Below are 13,241 nucleotides of genomic sequence, written 5' to 3' on the forward strand. Positions count from 1 at the left end.
CACTTGAACAAAGTGAGAGCCTTGGGTCAGAGAATGATTTTGTAGGTCCTGTTTAAAGAAAGAACCCTGTTTGCTCTATGAATTCAGGCCAAAACAGCAGTGTGTTGGTCAGTCTGTAATAAAAGCTACTGGAATGGCCAACTAAGGTCTTGTGGCATGAACCAGAAGGGATTTACCTGTGCTATGAAATGCTAGGGTTTTTTTAAAGGGCTAACAGCCACTTGTATATGTAATATGCAGAAAAGGGCAATAAAGAGTCAGAAATGTGTTGCAAACCCTCAGTTTAAACTAACTCTGTCTGTGAGTAGTACCAGTGAAGGCAAAAGGGCTATCGTCAACGGACCTTGCTCTATCGAAACAGCTATTTCTAGTGCTTAAAATACAAATTTCTTTTACTAATAGCTATATAAAACACTTTAGTTTCTATTAAACATTTCCCATAGTCCCTGCACACTGAGGGTCAGAGAGCAGTACCCACTTCACGGCTACTCAGAGCAAATGCTGCCTCTTTTAAGGGCAACCATTTTATTGTGACAAAAGACCAAAGGTAGCTTTTCTTTTAGCTGTAGCATAGAACTGGTGACAGCCCTTACATTTGGTTCAGATAAAGCACCTAGAATTTTGATCAAAAGCTATTTGAACCCTTTGGCTCTGCTCAGGTGGGCTGGCAATTTCATAAGACTAGGCTTTCTCATGGTATTTTTCAATTTGTGCCTCTGGTATTGGCCTGAAGAACATTTAGAATAGTGTAAGGTTAACAAAAGTGGGGAGGAAGGCTAGGTTAGGTTAGTGGTTAAACTGACTTACTTAGGGGATCTGAGTTCAGGTCTCACCATAGACTTCCTGTGTAACCCTGGGCAAGTCAATTAATCTTCCCTGTCTCTCAATGGGGATGTTCTTTATATCATAGGTGTGTATTGAGTGTTAAATCCGAGGTGCTCAAATAGAGGGCCATATACGCAGATGTCTAGCTAGATTTACAATTGCCATACAAAACAACTCACTGGCTCAGATAGTCCAACGGCCTGTATTAGAGAGTGTTTCAAAGGGAGGCCTAAAGTTCCCTAATACACATAATAGTGCAGAGTGGATTTCTTCTTGCCCCTAGCTAGTGATCAGTTTGCTATAGAAACATGAGCAACTCTGGCCTTTTTAAGACAAATAATACAATTACTTTTGCAACCCAAAACCACTTTTGGTTACGGATTGGTGTTCAGATTAGGTCTGTTGGCTCACACCATTCACCTATCCCTCCTTGCTAGAGACTAACTTTTTGTTGTTTTTCCTGAGTGTCCTTTGTCTGGGACATTGGTTTTATTAAAGACACTGACCAGTATGCTCACCTGCAAGATATATGTAACTGTGTAAAAGGAATTTTCAGTGATAAAAGTTTTCACTAGTGGTGTTTCTGGAAGTCATAAATCTGGCTAAAAGAAAATGCTGTAACACTACGGCTGAGCATCCTGGCCCATAGCCAAGCTGACAGAATATGTTGTGGGTGCCTGTAGTAATCTCACTACATCAGTAAAATCTGTAGCTTGAAGAAGGGAGTGTCAACTGGGGAGCTAGTTAGAAACAGCCCCTGATGCCACCTCCAATAAAATACGCTGCAAACACTGATTGATATTTAGATGTGGACGCTGTCAAGGGTAGCGTGGTCTGTCCCCTTTATGTTCCTTAACAATTCCTGCTGGCCCATTTTTCAGTCTCGGGGGGTGCAGAATAGCCACTTAGCTCACAGCAGGTTCTACAGCTTGATGGCTGCTTAAGTGGCCCCCTTCCCCCAATACGCTGCAGATAGGTGTCTCTCACTTCGCCCCCGTGTAGTATAGTGGTGAACATGCTACTGCTCTGGTAGCTGGCCAGGGAGGTAGATGTCCCAGAATCCCCAAAACATGGAATACCTCATAATTCTTACTATTGTGGACCTGCAAGGGCACTTCCAGTGTTCTAACTTGGGGGCTCTTCCTGTTTCTGTTGCTACAGGCTCTATTAAAAAAAAAATTGCCTGCCATGAAAAAGTGATACTTCCTGGAGACCACCACCAGACCCGGGCCAGGGGAAGCGGACCCTCTTGAAGACTACAAAGGTAAGTGCTAGGGAAGTGTCTGGGCATTAGCATTAGGTTTCTTAGGAGGCTTGAGATCTATGGATTCCTCGAAATGAGCCAGTGGGTTTGGAGTTTATGCCATCTGCTTCAAATTGACCCTGAAAAATGTGGTTCAAGTGTGTTACATGAATGGACCCGTGCAGGATTCACCCACATTTTGTGTCAGGGACTGGCACTGGTGATTGTGGTTATGTTGGCGTGTTCACTTTTAGTTGTGAAAGTGCTAATCCCTAAATCCATGAGCATGCCTTCAAAAGACTCCATCCCCAGAAGATACTGTATAGCCATAGGGAGTAATTCAGAGCATAGGCTTGTTGCAAGCTGTGGTTTGGAGCTAATGTGTTAAAAGCAAAATATTTTCTCAGCTGATACAGAAAAAAACAGCTGAGAGCATAACAAAAAGGTAACAATATAGGCAGCCTACTTAAAATTAAACTGTGATGTTAGACAGTCTCGCATGCAATTGCTTCCTAACTAGGCAATACTAGAACTTTCCCCACCCACCCAGGATTGTTAGTTTGGCAGGGGAGTATTTTATGATGATCAATTTGCAGCTCAGTGAAACTGCTCTCATTATCTGTGAATTTTTTTGACTAGTTCTAATGCAGCTCTCCTTGCAAATATACTACAAGGTTTAAGGGACTCAGCTAATGGTTGAATAGATGATACAAACTTGCTGTCAATTTATGCACACACAGATATTTTGAAAAAAAAATCATGTCTGGGAGCAGATGTGTTTTGCGGCTAATCAGCAGAATTCCTTCTGGTGTTAATGGCAACTTTGCCTTTATAGGGAAGACAAGGTTGGGCCTGCTGACTTCAGAGGGAGTTGAGGCCTGCTCAGCCAGTGTCAGGGTCTTGGCCCTTTGTCTGTCAGCCTAATGGATGCACATTGGTACCTGATAATTACTTCTTGATAGCATGATACAAGTTATTCAGACTCCAGTTGGCAATGCAGAATAGGAAGGAAATCTCAGCTTTTGCAAGGTGGTGGTATAATGGATGGGGCACTTGGTGGGCTTACATGCTTAACTTGCTATGGGGAAAAGAGTATAGCAAAAACTATGGAATTTACAGAAGGCACAAGCTCAATATCTGAACCATGGAATGGCCTGTTACCATAGAAACTTGTTCCTATAAAGGAAAAGCTAGAGGGAGTTGTATTCCTACAGGAGTATTCTTTAATCAAAGGTTGTCTTATGGCTTTCATGAGTTTCAAATACAAGATACACAACATTGTAATCTTCTACCTTTTGTACAATTTTTCACCTTTGGGGTGGAGCAGAGTACTTTTTTTAATGTATAATTTATTCAATGGAGTCATGCCATCTTACAAATATAAGGACCACATTAGCTATTGGTGTAAAAGTAAACAATGAGTTTAGCAGGAGTAGCAGTTAGAAATGGGGTGGTGACAGCAATTCTTGACTTTGGATAGCTCTGAATCTCTGAGGCGATGGAAAATTTCCATAGTGTCACTGAAAATGTTATAAAATATTTTTGAGGCTAGAGAGCCCTAATCTGGTTTAAATACTCCGCTATTTATTTGTCATATACAAAGGAAAACAGTCGCTGTTGCCCACTGTAAAAAAAATTCTCATAGTTTCCTATATATGATTCAACCTTCTTGTACACTGACATCAATAATAATGTATTTGGCCCAATCCTCAAGTCTTTTTTCACTCCTCCTGACTTAGGCAAAATTCCCATGGAGAATTAGTAAGGCCATGGAGGATCTCATATTTAGTGTTTCATTTTCTGCTCTGTTCCCAAAGTGGACAAATTGGTTCTCTAATTTCTGTCGCTTTTCTGTGTAAGACAGAAATGATCATATCTGAAAAATAGTATTGGTATAATTGTGCATGCATAGAAGTCTGCCACAACTGATTCCATATTAACTCCCTATTCAGAGGAAAATGAAATGGTAACACAAAAGCATGTTAAAGCTGCTAAAACTGGTATCAAATAAAACTCAGTCAATGTAACCATAAAAATGTTCATGAACTTTGTTAAAGAGTGTGGGAGAGAAGTGGAATGGAAGTGAGGATTTGGCAAGTTGAAATGATGTCTGCAATAGGTAAACATTTTTACTGTGCAGGTACATAGATGGTTAGTAGAGGACACGTGCAATTAAAAGGCAAGCAGATGAAAGGAGAAAAATAGAATAGAGTTGAGCAACAGCAGCAGCAGCAGCCAGTTTTACTTTTGATTTAGGAAAAAAAAGCAAAACAATTAAAAAAATAAACCAATAACTGAATAAAGTTTGTAATTTTTTTTTAATTCCACAAGTTTTCACAAGGACAACGTTATAGAAGGAAACCCACAGCAGTTGCTAGGTCATGCAGAACCATTAATTGTCATACCTTGGCCCATTCTATTCATCCTTGTTGCACTTTAGAAAGAGAAGTAAGCTATGTAAGTTTTACAATGCTTTTAAACTGTCAGATTTCCTGTTGAGCACTTTAACTGGCACAGCCTTGTAGTTATGACTGTTCTTAGGGCAAAACTTCATAACTATTTTCCAAGAATATCTGAATTTGTCTTCATATGCAAGAATTTTTGGGATGGGGACAAACATAATTTGAAACACCTGCCCTTGATAGGACTTGCAGCTGCATTTGATTACACACACACGCGCGCACACACACAAAATAATTTCTCATTCCAATCATTACTCTTAACGCTGCACCGATGCACTGTGGGTAGCCCCAGCTGTACCATACCAGGTTTTGTCAGTAAAAGTGCTTGACTTCATTGTCAATTCACACAGCAAGCAAAGCTCCAAAATTACCATGCTTGGGGAGGGGAGAGGGGAGAAAACAGCACTAACCATAAAAACACCTCTTGCTGTTTGGCAGCTACCATGCTACTCCTCCTCTGCCTGCTTTGCATATGTATCCTAGAGACACACCTTCTGTGCTCGGCAGCCAATCACAAATGAAGTAGGGGGTATGATTTCATGGCATGCTTTTCCCAACAACATTTAAAATAGGTTTGAAAAATACATTCTTAGGTGTCCTTTCTTTATTGTATTTAATTTTCTGCCACAACTTTAGCTTAGCTAACTGGTAAGCAATCTAAATTCTGTCAAGTGCAGGGAAGATGAGGCGGCTGCACTGCAAGTATTACAATACTCTTCCCCAGCCTCCAATATTGTGGTTAGGAGCAGCCTAGCACACAGCATCTTTCCTTCTGCCCCCCTCTAGTCCATGAGTAGCCACTACTTGGTTTGGGAATACATATAGGTTAATGTGTGGGACATCCTCCATTACGCACCCCTTCACAGCTTCTTATGCTGAAGGCCCACAGAGAAGCTCCTTCTTCCCTGCACCCCTCCAAAAGCAATGCTGGCACGCACCCTTCACAAACCAGAACACAGTCCAGGATTTCCATTAATTAGGGCATTTACTGAAGGGTCTATACCAAACTTGACTAAGTTAAAGGCCCCTGAAGACTGATACTTAGGGGATGATACTTAAACATGGAAAAATACTTTCTCTTCTCTGTACATAAGGTGAATTAGTTACCTTTTCAAAGATGTAAAAGTACTGGGAAAGCAGTTTTAATGACTTACACCCAAGAAACATATGGCTTTTCATCCCAAATGTCAAAAGTGAAAGAAAATATAGCTACTCATGTGGCAGTATAAATAGAAAGACTAATAATTTAACATGCTATTAGACATTTTTTTAAAAACTTAAGAGTTTTACAATTCCATGCCTGGAAAATTTCATAGTTTAAAGAAGGGAGGAGATGTTCCCTCTAAAAGGACAGTATTTTAAAGAACATCCTTATGCAAGTCTGTGATGTTGTTACTTTGGTATAGAGCAGGTGCTTAATAATCTATACAAATAGTGAAAGCCTTATGCTATTTCAGCTTTGACAGTGAAACAATCAGTAGTTTGGTTTTTTTCAGTGGGTAAGCCTTCTAAGCTTCAAATAAAGGTACTAACTTCTTGTGTATGTTTTAACAAAAACCCCAGTACAGCAACACTTCTGCATTAAATGACTTTCTTTGTGTAACTCTGACATCAAGTGTTCATGCCAAACTTCTTCTGATATGTAGAGTAGTTGAGTTATTTATGTTTTTGGCATGCCTATGGGTTTAGGCTTTTTTCCCCCTTAGCATCATTGGTCCGTCTGCTTTGTTGCTGTTGTGCTTAAGGGTTTTATGGTGGTGAAATAAAAATGATAATTACATGCACACTGTCATAGATATGTAAAATATGTGTACAAAAAAGGAGGGAGAAGAACTCCCTAGGAAAACAGGGAAACACCAACTGGGAGGAATGGGTGGCAGATGCACGTTTCACACACAGTAGGGTGGGTACACATATCAAAGTCTATCTTCTTGCACATACTTCTGTTTTTCCCGGGAGTCCCGAGTCTTGGTGCGGTTCTGTCGGTTTGCTGTTGATGGGATAGAGTGAAATGATGAGCTCTTTTTGCTGGAGGAGTAGGAAGAATGGGAGGAATGAGAGAGACTGGCCCGGGACTGGCCAGCATTGTGGTCAAATTGCATCAAACAGAAGATCAAGTCTGTGGGCACAAGCTCAAACTCATATGGTGGATTTGTGATAACATAGCTGGAAAAGAAAAAAAGAAAGTGGCTTTAGATTTGTATTAACATCTCCTCTAGCAACATTTATCTGAAATTTTGCACTTCTACCTCCTTAGTTGTCATACGAATTTAGCTTGTATAATGAACTGGGAACCTACTCAGAGATCACCTATGTCAGGCTGCCACAATCAGTGGAGGCTTGTGAGCCAAATATTCTCCACATGGTCCCCTTGCCTTTGGAACTCATTCCACCACCTTGGTCACTTTGATGGGGAAGTCTAGCATCCTCAAGAACCAGCAGTAATGCACTAGCAAAAACATTAAAAAAATTAAGTGTGGTCCATGGTGGGCTATTTAAGTACTGTCAAGGAGCACTACAGGGGGAAAAAAGATGTTCTTTGAATGTGTATATGCAATGTTTGAAAAATAAATTCATAAACACTGCAGTAAGGCTAAACATTGTCTCCATGATCTCGAGGCACATTTATAAATGCAAGAAAAACAACACCTACATTTGCAGATGTAAACAAAAACTGCCAGTTAACCTGAAGACACAATGTCAAACAACTCCGTGCAAGGCCAGGGTAGCTTAGAAACGCTCTCAATTAAATTCTGCACGCATGTGGTGCTCACTGACTTCAGAAGGGAGGCCCCACACTGTATCCAAGAGCAGAATTATGTTTTTTCTTTTACATCACTGATAATCGTAGATTGACGCCTTACTCAGTCCACAACTATTCAGTAAGCATTTATGTGAGTAAGTCAATGGGAATTTTTTGCTTATGTAAGAAATCATTACAAACTGATCAAGAATGCCACAATTTGGCCTTACCATTTGTTTTTTCTCCAAGTGAATTTAGTGCTTATGAGAGATCTGCCTTGGCAGTCTTGGAGACTGAAGTATCTGCCTGATCCACAGAATAGCTAGCAAAGTGACAACCAAAGTTTCACTGCACTGCTCTATCCGAGATGTCCCAAGTCCAAACTTGGAGGAACCACCTCAGAGAGGGTTGCTTATTTGCCATACCCATTCAGTTGTGAGTCTTTCTGCAGCGTGTGAATGAGCAGATTAGAGCCTGTTACAGTGGGGTTTGTGTGATGTTGTTATCATCTAGTAAAGTAAAACCCTCTACTCATAGAAGCATAGCAAACTGATGGCCAGATGATGTAGTGGTCTAAGTGACTATGGTCCTCTTTGATGCATACATTGGCCCAGATCCTGCTCCCACTGAAGCCCATGGAAATGTTGTCTTGACGACTTCTGTGCAATCAGAATATGGCATTAAGATGGGGATCTGTATGTTTTTCATTGCGCAGAAACCAAGTCTTGATCCATTAACTGAAGGCAATGATGAGAAAATGAACCTAGCCCAAATAGGAAACCAGTGGGAAAGTTTTACTGAGGATGTTGGCTATGCAATATGATATTGCTCTGAGAACAGTGCTTCTCACAGTCTGAGCCCCATCACAGAGAAAACTGTGGCTATTATTATCTAAGTACAGAAGAGGTTAAATTTATGTAATAAAGCAGGTTAGAACATCAACAGGACTATATTAATGACACTAATTTACTGCTGATTAAATATGGCAAACAGTAAAGTCTGTCTCTTCCCCCCACCCCCAAATTGTAAGAAAAATATCTTGGGTTATCATAAATGAGACTACGTAAGGATGCAATTAAAGATATGGTGCTATCTGAGCAGAGCATTTAAATTACCATGTCATTAGAACAGCTCAAAAGCATTTCTCTTTCACCAACAGACGTTGGGCCAATAAAAGATATTACCGTAACCACCAGGGCTACACTGAGACTTCATTTTTGTCAAATAAAACAATATTCTATGGTATGACTTGAATTGATTGATTAGAGTTCCACTAAGGCTCACCAAAGAATTGGAAGAGGTATTTGTGTCACAGTGATACAGAAAATGGTTGGGGAATGGCAAAAACTGTTTAAACATATTTGTGCCCTGTAAAAGGAATCTGGATTGTCCACAGCAGGAAGAATGAAGTAAACGTCTAGACATACCGTTTAGTGCATTGGCTAGGTGTGCTTAGATGTGCATCCCTCAATCGATAAATTCCAAAACAAAGCATATTGTATGTTTTCAGTGCTTTACAAAACAGATCTCCATAACAGCCACCATCCTAGGAGACAAAACAAAGGGAGGGGGGTAATTTTCAGTCTGTTTCACACCTTGGCACAGAATCACAATCTGTTGTTTACCTGTCACAGATGAGAAACAATTAGTCAAGAAAATCCCTAATCTAAATGTTGAATTGCAAAACTATATGTATAGGATGTTGTTATCCAGTGATTTTATTTGATGGGAACTTGCAATCAGTGACTCTGATTTTAACTGGAAGAATAGGATTTGGGGACAGAGAATAGATGTTCCCTCATTTGAGAGAAACATGGTCTCAATAAAATGATAATTAAGAATATGTGACTTTTTTGCTTCAATTTTGAAAGTATGCATGTTGTGAAAGAAAATCAGTATAGAGAGCAAAGTGGTGCTGCTTGAGAACCTGGCAAAAAGCATAATTTGTAGATGATGGAGATGAAGGTGAAAATTTCCCCCCACAAGTTCTGGTTTGAAATACTGAATTAATTGGCTCTAATAAAATAGTCGTCCTTTTAAAAGTCTGTTACTTTCATAAGTAATCCATTGGATTATCAAGAGTTAACAATTAAGCTTCATTTGGGTAGATATAATTCATTTGCTCTCAGACAATGATGGGGCAGATTTCAGCTACTGTAAATTGGCTTAGCTCAACTGATGCACTCCAGCTGAAGTTCAAGCTCAGTACCATATTGAGAATTGGTATTAATTCTTTCCAGTTTGCGTGTCTACATTTCGAGAGCTATGAGTGAAGGGTGCTAGTTAAGGGCAGTTATACGGAGGCAGGATAAACAGTTGAGCCTCCAAAACCTAACGCAGTGTTTTCCTGTTATCTTGTGATATTAATTGCACTTCTAATACAGATAGGGTGAGTTTAAGTAATTAGTGTACCCATTCTACAGATGAGTTCACTGATTGTTGTAGATTCTCCCATGTGGAGACAGTGGCATAGCTTAGAACAGAACTCAGGACTCCTATGAATGAAGACCCTGTTTATAACACTGTACTGTGACTTACACAAACCACAGTTCTGTTGCATCAGATGACACAATATTGGCTGCAGCTAAAATATTCATATAAAAACTATTGCATATGTGTTTTTAGTAAAATTACACTACAGTTATGATGTCAAATTCATTCAATTTTGTCAAACAGCCATGGAATCCCAGTGTCTTGGAACTCTCAGAATATAACATCTCAATTGCAATACTGCATAAGACAAGGGGTCTGTCTTGTCCAGTAGCCTATCTCTGGTGCTCCCAAGGGAAGGTGTATGGTGGACTGTGATAGAATAACTTGATTATTGCAGAAGTTCCTAATCCATCCATTAGTGTCTGTCTTATGCCCAGAAGTTTAAGAGTTTACATCTCTTCTAAAAACTATTCTTTATCTTATCTAATGTAACCTTCCTGGGGAAGTTAGCTTAATGTAGAGCTGGAGCTGCAACAATATTTGTAGTTACTGAGTGAAAGATGTTCTCTAGTAGAAAATAAGATATGTTTAGGTTACTTAATTTAATGGCCAACTTTTAGCTGAATGCTGCAGCATTTGGTCAAAGGCCTGATCCCCACTTTCAAACATTTGACCATTAAATCATAGAATTGTAGGACTGGAAGAGACCTCGAGTGGTCTTCTAGTCCAGTCCCCAGCATTCAAGGCAGGAATAAGTATTATCTTCTAGACCATCCCTGACAAGTGTTTGTCTAACCTGCTCTTAAAAAAATCTCCAATGAAAGAGATTCCACAACCTCCCTAGGCAATTTTTCCCAATGCTTAACTGCCCTGACAGGAAGTTTTTCCTAATGTCCAACATAAACTGCCCTTGCTGCAATTTGAGCCCATTGCTTTTTAACCTGTGAGGCTATGACAAGAAAAACATTTTTTTTGCCTCCTCCTTGTAACAACCTTTTGTGTACTTAAAAACTGTTATGTCCTCCCTCAGTCTTCTCTTCTCCACACTAAAATAACCTAACGTTTTCAATCTTCCTTTATAGGTCATGTTTTCTAGAACTTTAATCATTTTTGTTGCTATGCTCTGGACTTTCTCCAATTTGTTCACATCTTTCCTTTGCCTAGTAGCTCTAGTTATTTTATTAAATGTTCAAGAAGAATTAGTATTTTGACCAAATTAATGAATGTTTCAGACAGCTGGCCAATGCAACAGTATGACTATGACCCACACACTAATGGGGCTTATTCACCCAACAGTGAAATGTAGTCAGTTGGAACACAATAGCAGCAACTCGAGAATTTGTATAAGGGAAATTACAAAAATAACTTTAATTGTTATTTTGTGGGTATTAAAGGTAGGCTGAAATTAACTACCCAAGTATCAATACTCTGGCAGAAAATGCTGTTTTACTTGCCTAAATGTTAATCTGAGTATCCAAGTTAAGGATCTGTTCATCCTATCAAGATGATCAAGTTTAAAAATCTTTTTTTTAATCTTCCTTTGACTTTTTGCAGTAAATAAGGGTGATTGGCTGTGTGTGTGTAATTTTGTAGCCTGTCCATTGATTTAAGATTGCATTTACCAGTTCTGATCATAGAGAATGGAGTATTGTGTTCCATGAAATCAGAGAAAATCTGATTAATTTATAATGAAGGTCAACCCTGTAACACCATAAATGGTGAAATGGATGTTCCGGAAAAGCATGAGCAAGATTTATAAGATACAGCAATTTGGTTTGGTTCAAATAAATGTCTAGATGCTTACTGAAACTCAGAACTTTTTAAATTTTGGGTATTGGGCTGGGAAAATCAGAAAGAGGTTCTCACATGATTTTTTGCATGTATGGATTTCAGACAGGTTGGAAAACAACACAATATAATCTTCCCTGCTGTATATTCAAGATAACGTTTATGGTCTTAGCAAAAACCAGGAAGTTCAGGGGCACACACACAAAAAAAAGTGCTAATAACCCTATCAAATCACCACAAAGATTCAGGTTTAGTTCACCTTTAGAAAGAGGGTTTCGGGTCAGCTCTTATTTTATCCAAACCGTCTCACCCATTCCTTTGGACACTGTGGAGAACTACAGGTTTGGTTTTTTTAATGGGACTGGCTCTATGAAGCAATTTTAGCATCTTCCTGAAAAAAATTTAGCAGAGTAGATTTGGAGGATGCTGCCACTGAAGGGACCTGAGGAACTCCTTACAGAAACTATATCTTTTATATTGTCGTTTCTGGTTTCAGCCTGCATAGCCGCTTCTTAATCAGGGTAAGGGTAGTTTGGTACTCAGAACAGCAATGTATCACCAGATCTGCCCAAAATTTCAAGAGGACTCCATGGCTTTCAGGGGAGAAATTAAAAAAGAGGAACACCATGTTCATTGTTATGGAAATGATTTTTAAAAAATTCAGCAGACAATGAAACAGTTACGGAACGGCTGCCTTGATATTACTTTGATCTTACCCCTAGGTCTGCAAATGGCCCATCATACAAAGCCAACTGAGCAACTCGACACCTGTCCCTGTTTGCAAGTGTCTGGGGCGTGCTGTAGCCTCCTCTCAGTGCATTCTCCTCAGCAATCAGCGCTTCCAGCTCTGGTGTGGCTCCTCCTGTTACCAACGTCCGTATCAGTGTGAGGATATTGTCATTGAAGTATGTCTGCAGAGATAAAAGAAAGCTCTTTAAGCAAACACCATTAAAGTCACAACTGAAGACATCCAAATTACAACTTTTCTGGGTTTCTGCTGTTTAAAGTTCTTGGCTGTCTCTTCAAATAATTTTACATAGAAAATGAAAAGACAGCAGCCTCCAATTACTCTATTTTCTTCTATCCCATTAGGCTCCTACACTAGATCCTGCCTTTTAAACACCAATTCAGGCTGATTTTTATTAAAGAACAAAAATTTGAATGATTTATGTTTCCTATAATTGGTGTTAGTAGTGATGCAATGACTGCTTTCCTTCTCATTGCCTTCATGTCTAATAACAGGCTTTAGGACATGTAATTGTAAAATTCAGACCACATTTAAAGCGTACATGGGCTGGATTGCCTTTTTATACTTGTCACCAATTCGTTGGGGAGCTGCCTTTGTGCTGCAAATGTCATTACTTATTACTGTGGCTGGACTCTAGCAGTCTAACCGATGTATTGCACTAAACATCTTATTACGAGACTTGACAGTGTTCAGACATAAGCATGTATCAATTAAACATTTTGAGTTCATTCCAGATAAATGTATGATGAGTTTGGGATCCTGGTGGTCCTTTTAAAAAACTCTAGGGTATAGGGTAAGTGTGGTTTATTAGGGAAGATTTACTCCACACTGACATTTTGCCAGCATCTGTAGCATTGTCTGTCAGGCAAACAATGGGCATTTTAAATATTAATTTAATGCCAGATGAATGATTTTCAAGTTCATTTAAAAGTATACTGGTCTAGTTCAAAGATACTCAGTTAAATATCTACACTATACAATGTGTACTGACAACATGCA

The 13,241-nt window shown here is 39.3% G+C and overlaps 1 protein-coding gene across 28 annotated transcripts in view; it reads right to left on the reverse strand.

Moving 5' to 3' along the window:
• KCNMA1 (potassium calcium-activated channel subfamily M alpha 1) overlaps positions 1–13,241 on the reverse strand; it is an 886,632-nt gene that overhangs the window by 8,975 nt on the left and 864,416 nt on the right. For 13 of the 28 annotated variants that reach the window (XM_050960013.1, XM_050960012.1, XM_050960004.1 and 10 more), the window contains 4 exons: positions 12,211–12,405; positions 8,701–8,819; positions 6,472–6,696; positions 4,474–4,502 (listed from right to left, as the gene is read on the reverse strand). In XM_050960013.1, the coding sequence (XP_050815970.1) occupies positions 4,474–4,502; positions 6,472–6,696; positions 8,701–8,819; positions 12,211–12,405 (568 nt within the window). Of the gene's footprint in view, positions 1–4,429; positions 6,697–8,700; positions 8,820–12,210; positions 12,406–13,241 lie in introns of those variants that run through there. The other 15 variants (XM_050960019.1, XM_050960018.1, XM_050960010.1 and 12 more) reach the window with 2 other exon arrangements.

The sequence above is a fragment of the Gopherus flavomarginatus genome, chromosome 6 (assembly GCF_025201925.1).
Source record: "Gopherus flavomarginatus isolate rGopFla2 chromosome 6, rGopFla2.mat.asm, whole genome shotgun sequence".
Taxonomy (NCBI): Eukaryota; Metazoa; Chordata; order Testudines; family Testudinidae; genus Gopherus; species Gopherus flavomarginatus.